General features: G+C 34.9%; 1 protein-coding gene across 1 annotated transcript; it reads right to left on the reverse strand.

Annotated features, from left to right (window-relative positions):
- Positions 1-3,298: 3,298 nt before the first annotated feature.
- Positions 3,299-7,545, reverse strand: LOC136417596 (testis-specific serine/threonine-protein kinase 1-like). The gene is given in 3 exon segments (XM_066403356.1): positions 3,299-3,600; positions 3,650-3,983; positions 7,318-7,545. Coding segments are annotated over 3 exon segments (864 nt in total).
- Positions 7,546-7,806: the final 261 nt, after the last annotated feature.

The following is a 7,806-nucleotide window of genomic DNA, read 5'->3' on the forward strand; positions in this document are numbered from 1 at the left end:
AATACAAAAAATAAATAAAAAGATGGCGTTTTTCATAATTATTCCCACGGATATTTGCGTTCAGACGTAAAGGTGCCAAGACACCTTTTGGTCGAAATAGGTAAACGCAAAATCATGGTAGAAATAGTGTTAATGTAAACAATACAGCCTCCAGCATTTGCCAGACGGCTTTGCATTAAAACTCCATTTGAAAGAAGCCTTTAAAAGTTGCATGCAAGAGTCATTGTTCTCCATTAAAGTAACTAACCATGTTCTCTATCTGAAAAGGGAGTTTTTTATCCTTCGCCCCTCGTAAATGACCCTTTTAAAATAGAGCGTAGTTTCCCTGGTATGGACCTACACGGCCACAATCCTCCCACCCACAGACGTCCTGTGAACGACGTCCCGTATTGATCCAGATTCGGAGGCGGACAGTGACGTCATCGTGACGGAGCCGTTTTCAATGCTCATGATGCAACTACCCCATCGTCTACACGTGGGTCGACAATATGAAATTGGCCTGGAATGTGGCAAAGCCTCAAGTTGTCTTTGAAATCAATTTATGGCCACTAAGTAGACGAGCAGGAAATTGAGAGCGATACGAAAAATAATTCTTGTAAGTATGTTCTGTGCGTCTGAAGCGGATTGTTCTTTCTTTATTTTTTTTTTCGTTTCGCTCTTTGTTCATTTTTTCATTTATTTTATTTGGGTATAACGCCAGTAGTGGTTGTTGGGACAGTGGAACTGCACACTATTCTCCATTAAAACCAACTAAAAATAATATTTATCCTTTGCTCGGAGAAACAAACTTGTCAACGTTTCGGCGACAAATTTCATCTTCAGAACTCAAAAAAAGGAGTAAAAAAACGATAATAATTAAAATACATGAGAAGTATTCGCCATTTGACACGTATGAAACACTATAATGAGCTAAGTGATTAGTTTTTGATCAGGGTTCTTAATTAAACCTCCCTTTTTTAATTTCGTTCTCTGTGTGGGTGATTACCTTATGCGATATTTATTAGTGTTCAATTTCTTTTGAGTTCAAGGCTAACTTTTGGTCAAGAATATTTAACAAAGTGTTATCCATACTTGTTGTATAAGAAGCTACACATCGGTTTTTATTAAGTAGAACATGCTCATGTTTTTATATCCTTTAAAAACACTTTTAAATGAAACGATATAAGCATCGTTCTATTTAATTTTGTGACCATTATTAAAGACATGCTGGCATATATCTGTTCCCAAATAGGTGAACCAACTCTTGTAAAAGGTAAAAAAAATCGGTTGAAATTTTCATTTTTTGAGTTTCAGCTCTGCTTGGTTAAAAACTAGTTTTTAACATAATTTCACTTTTAGAAAATCAAGTATGTCTTGGAAATTTTCAAAAAACCTATAATACTTTCCTGTAAAGTGTCTTTTTTGTCTCAAATAAGACATAATGTTAATAAGAAAAGTTGTTTAGAATCGGGCCGATACACCAAATTTGAAAGTCCTAGGCTAACTTTGATTTATCACATTTTGATGTATTTCCATAATGAAAGAATTTTATTTTAATTTTTTATTGACGTATTTCTTTAAATATTCGATAGTTGCATTCAGTCAGTCGCGAATTCAACACAAATGATTGCTCATTGGCTAAATGATCAATTTGGTGAAAGATAATTTGGGAGAATGAACCGGACATCTTGGCCGCCCAGACCACCAGATCTTATGATATTGGATTTTCTTATTTAGATAAGAATGAAATAAATAGTTTATGAAGAACGCATTTCGAATGATTCAGAAATATTAAAAAACAGGATAACACAGGCAGTTCGATTAACTTCTAGAGAATACGTAGAGGCAGTTTTTAAAGAATTCCGAAGCCGTATTGAAAAATTTGAAAATTGAGGAGGGGTTTTAATGGAGCTTTAAGTGTAATATGAGGTTATACATTTCTTAATTTATCTAATGATAATAGTTTATCATTTTAATAAAACAGAAATTGTTTAAAATAAAATTCTTAGATTTGGGAAATATAACAAAATGTCAACTTTCAACTTCCATACAATGGTACAAGCGATTTTGAAAAGCTTTTCTAATGCTTGCAACATTCCTGGCATGATCGAAGGGCACTCATCACAATTCGCTCTTGAAGCATTTGTAGAGATGCAGGTAGTGTAACATAAATCTCAAGCTTTAAGTGGCCTCAGAAAAAAATCTAGAGGGATAAAAAATTTCAAACTTTCGTGTAGATAAGATAACCTTTCTTAGTCCGTTCCCACCAAAAAAATTTTTTTAAATTTTCGATTCAAACGAAAGAGTGCCAGATTAACAATATTGAAAATTTCAATGAATCTCCAATTATTTCGTGATTCCGAAAAGCAATTTGCTCAAATTTAAACAAATAAAACATGGTTACATAAAGAATAGAATCAGCTTCAAAATGATGTATAACTCGTCCCATCTTACCATTTAAAGTTTTTGAAGGGGTGGCTCTGGGCGCTAGAGGGATGCAGAGATTACTTCGGAACCAAGATATTATAAAATGTTCAAGTTCCCTTCTAGTTAAAATTAACATATTTTAGCATTTTTCCCACATTTGGAAGAAATCGGAGATTTCATAGGGTGCAAATCTTAGTCGGGACACCCTGTATATTAGACAACAGCGTGAGAATTATTCACTCGATAATTTCAACTTCCTGATCAAACATGCTCATTCACTTGAGACGCTACTGCATCAGAACTTGGTAGTACTGATGAACACTTTTATGCCTTTTCCTATCAATCCAGAATCTGGAATCGGGACTCGGAAACCTATTTGTGCCTGTTAGTGCGGGACCGTTCAGGATAAACAAGAAACCAGATTTGAAATTAGGTGGCTGAAGCTTCGAATCTTCACAATTTCAAAGCATAAGGGCTTCCATAGACGGACCGCTTTCAATGGAATAGCTGTCTGTGGGTGCCCTAAAAGTTCCTTAAGGTAGTTCAGGTTAGTTTCAGTAACCGTTGACCTCAGGGGGCTAATCAAGACAGAAATTATCATGTTCGCGGGTAAAAGAAAAGCACCGTGACGATTAAAGCGTTCTCATCATGCAGTATGTTAAACTTTCGAGTTTTATACAGTACCTAGTCAAGTTGTGCAAGTGAGGCTTAAGTTATGTCCAACTTAAGTATTAGCTCACCTGAGACCTCCCTTAAGGAGTCGATTGCTAGGAGGTTAATTTTACTAGCAATAGAAATTCTTATTGGATAACTCAAGTAAACTAAAGTTCAAGTTCAGCATAGCTAGGGCCGTAGTCGGACTTCGCAGAACTAACATATCGAGGATTCTTAATTACGATAGCAGTTCCTTCGCTTTGCTAATTCCGCTCTCCTCAAGCCATGGGTGGATCTTAACGGATTTGATGGTTGTCCGCTTGTCTAAGTCTGGCTCCAGTAACAAATCTATCAGTTTCTTCAGTCGGTCTGAATGCTCAGGCCGGAGCAGAGTGTTTGTGGTCACCGACCTGTTCACCTGGAATTTGATAATTTTTCTTACATTCGCATCATTAAAGGGCATGGTGGCTGTTATCATTATGAAAAGGACACAATCTAAGCTCCATATGTCGTACATCTTGGGATCATAAGAGATTCCTTAGAATGAGATTTTTACTGGAACTTTCTCGGTTTGTTAAACACCATACTTTGAGGATTTCTGGAGGTGCATAAGCCAGAGACCCGCAGAACGTGTCTGAAAGGGCTTTTTGTCCAAAGCCATCAGAGCACCTACGAGAAAATCCGAAATCTCCGAGTTTGACTTGATTATTCCACATGAGGAATATGTTTTCGCACTTCAAATCTCTGTGCGCTATATCGAGACCGTGTAAATAACAGATGGCTTCCACGATTTGCTTGAAATAGTTTTTGGCCTTTTCTTCTGGAAAGCAGCCAAAATCCTTAATATATTCCAGCAAGTCTCCGTGGCGGCAGTAGTCCATAATCATGTAAATTACATTCTCAGATTCCAGGATTGTGTGTACCTATAATGGAGGCGAAGTTTAATATACAGGTCGAAAATTTTACTTTGTACGTTTGAGGGCATAGTTGAGAACTGAGAAAGGACCAAACATTCATTAAGGTTAAGTTTAAGTGGTCAAACAGTCTACATCTCTCGATCCTTGGTCACAATCGCTCACAATTAAGCCATCAAGAAAATACGTAGATGAGGCAGATTTTGATAAGGAAAAAGTTGAGAACGATACACAGGAATAATTATTATTGATAGACATTCCTTGATCGACAGGAAAAAAATTAATAACAGAACCAACAAACTTTGACGAGAGTTGCAAGAGACTGTGCAATATGGTTAACAAAAACCAACTCATATAGAAAAAAAATGGGGAAAAATTTATCTATTTTGAAGAATGAAGGAAGCCCTCTTTGTCTCCTCTTTGATCAAAGAATGTGGACAACGATCTGGAGATAATGATTATCATTCGCAGACTCAGATAAATCAGGTCGATAAAGTTTACTAAAAAAACGTATATTAGGTATTATGAGTTTATAAAAATTTTCGAAAACCACTTGGGAAGATGAATTTGAAAGTTGATTTCGAGAGGAAGAAGACTAATTCAGGGAAGATTTTTTTAAATTCGAAATTTGGTTGAAAGAAACACAAAATTAAATTAGGAGGGGAGAGGGGCATATTATTCAGCAAACAGAGACAAATTATTAAATATCTGAAGATGGAAATAACATGAGTCAGTTTAAGAAAATACGAGAGGGACACTGCGAAATGAACAAATTCTACCCTAAAATAGATTAAATACATATTATACAGGGTGTTTCAGAATTGCACGGCACTATTTGAATTATGTATTCTCTAGTATAAAATAAAGAAAAAAATTCATACAAGCATGTGTCTGATTTCGATCGGTAGCGGAGTTACAGGGTGTTAAAAGTTAAGAAAAAATTGGATTTTTATTTTATTGTGCTTCATCTACTGCAGATAAAACTTTTAAATTTTATATGCGTATTAAGTGATAGGTGCTGCTTAATACAAGAGTAGATTGCTTTTAATTATTATACAGGGCAGTGTATTTTCTGAGGTTATGCTACATAAAATCCTTTAGAAAAAATTTCTCGCGCGCCATTGGTGTATGTTAACATTTTTCTTAAAATCTTCAATCCGTTTACTAAATTTTCTCTCTCTTGACTTTTGGTCAGATTCCGTTTAGTTTCTTCATAAATAAATTAATTTATAAATTCAATCAAATCTACAGATCCCACGATGATTCAGAATTGCACGATTCTATTTGAGGTATGCATTCTCTAGTATAAAATAAAGAAGAAAATTCATAAAAGCATGTGCTAAATTAATTCATTATCGAGATATTGGAACATAAATACTATATTGCTAAATATGCATCTTAAATAGTGCCGTGCAGTTCTGAAGTACCCTGTATAAAATTTTAACAAAAAACGTTTTAAGTTGAAAAAAAAAATGAAATCGATGAGTTTTCTACGAGAACAGAAGCTGATAAAGAAATTTATGTCCTTTCAAATAAGGTAATTGAAGGAAAATTTTGAAAAAATCTTTAAAAAAATTGGTACGGATTGAAGATCGCCGAAGGTTCATGTATTTCGGGCAAATAATAATTGAATGATTTGATGGACTAATATACGCATAAGGAAACTTTTATATAAACCAGAGAAAATCTTGGATATCCTGAACATTGACCAGATATAACAACCTGGGTAATATCTCAAACGAGAAATATCTCTTAACTTGATGCAAGAAATCTAAAAAAAATATTGAGGCAGAGGACGTTATTCTCTACAAAAAAAGTCAATGAAATAATGAATCGCAACACAGCCAAATATGATGGAATACAAATGTTGCTCAAATAGCCTTGTTGCAGGTAAGATTAGCAGGATTTCCATGTATTACACCTGGAACGTGAGCCAACATATCCGTTCCATCATAAGGGCGAATAACAAAATGTAATAAAAACATACGTTGAAATTTATGGGCATTTTAAATTGTATTCTAGCCAGGTAGGGAAACCCTAAAGGCAAGCCGCAGCTTCCTTGTGAGACTACGTAGAAAAATTTTAATAAAAAGTTTTAAATCGCACTCAACTAAATATCTCATAATATGTGCTAAAAAGCTTTTTCAATTGCTTTATTATCAAAATTATTAATCATATCATATCAACAACAACAAATCAATATTATCAAAAGCTTTATCAATTGAAATAAAAACGTAAGAAAAGGGCCGATTTTTGAAAATCATCCTGTATCCCTCATAAGAACCACAATTTTTAAATTCTGTCTTTTCCAAGTTTTATTCCATCAAAATTAGTCTTAGAATTCTACAGGGGGTACCAATATTCCGTTACCGTAGATTTTTGAGATTAAAATATGACGATTTAATCGTATATATCATAAACCAAAAGTTGATAGTTACAGAGCTACGGGGTGTCAAAGTTTAATTTTTAAAGTCAATTTTTAGCCTTAATTATTAAATCGAACAGGAAAATGTCTTGAAATTTACCACTCGGGGGTTTTTCGGGATGGCAAATCCACATTTTCTAAAGATTTTAAGTTTGCTCATAGAGGGCGCAGTAAGTCAGTATTGAACATTCACTAGTTCAAATACATTTTTCTTGAAAACTGTTGCTCATAGCGACATGGCTAAGGTATACCTTTTTTAAGCATTAAAAATAGGCCAATACGCTATTCTATTAAAAAGTGAATTAACGTAACGCAGAAGAATATAGCAAGCAATCAAATAAGTAACATAAACTGTATGTTGCGCCCTCTATGAGTAAAGCTAAAATCTTTAGCAAATATAGATTCTCCATCCCGAAAAACCCCCGAGTGATAAATTTCAAGACATTTGCCGTTCGGTTTAATAATTATGGCTAAAAATTGATTTTTAAAATTCAACTTTGACACCCCGTAGCTCTGTAAGTATCAACTTTTGGATTAAGGTATACACGGTTGAATCGTCATATTTTGATCTCAGGAATCTACGGTAACTCTGTGTACACGGAATATTGGGACACCTTTATATTGGTTCTTGAGTCCCTAATATCGTTATTAAAATTTTTATATCGAATTGAACCACCCCTTACGATCATTTGTGGTCTAAGTCGCAGCATTGAGATTTATATTGGCAGAATCGTAGATTAGGTCGGATGATGAAAATCTTAGTCGCATTTGGTAGTATGCGCCATGGCGCATTTGGCGGTATACGCCATGGCGCATTCGGCGGTATATACCATGGCGCATTTAGCAGTATACGCATATGAGTATACTCCAATATGGGTATACTCCAATATCCATGGTATACTGCCAAGAGAAACCTACCTTAACAATATTGGAGTACTTAATCATATTATTAATCTCGACCTCTCTGTGCACGAACTTTTCAATAAAATCCAGACCAGCTAACTTCTTCTTAATGATCTTGCAGGCATATTTATTTCCCGTGTCATTTACGATTAAGCAGACTTTGCTATAAGCCCCTTTTCCGAGGATTTTGTCAATATTATATCCAACCTTTCACAACACTTTGTGCTTCGCTCTTGTGGTCATTGGAAAATGCGATTTGCCGAACAAAGCTGTAACATGAGTTTTCTTTCACAGTTCTTTTTGACAACCTACACCGTCATAGTGTATTTTATTGACAAAGGTTGACAAAGGTCATCGACAAAGTTGTTTGAGACCTGACGTACAAGGTGGATTATTAAAGAGAAAGAGGTTGAGTTCAGGTGTTTAGCTGAAGACAGTGATCTAGACATAATGGATGTAGTAAACAATGGCCCCCATGTATTAGTGCCCCTATAAGGCAATCTT

Source organism: Euwallacea similis, chromosome 29 (genome assembly GCF_039881205.1).
Source record: "Euwallacea similis isolate ESF13 chromosome 29, ESF131.1, whole genome shotgun sequence".
NCBI lineage: Eukaryota > Metazoa > Arthropoda > Insecta > Coleoptera > Curculionidae > Euwallacea > Euwallacea similis.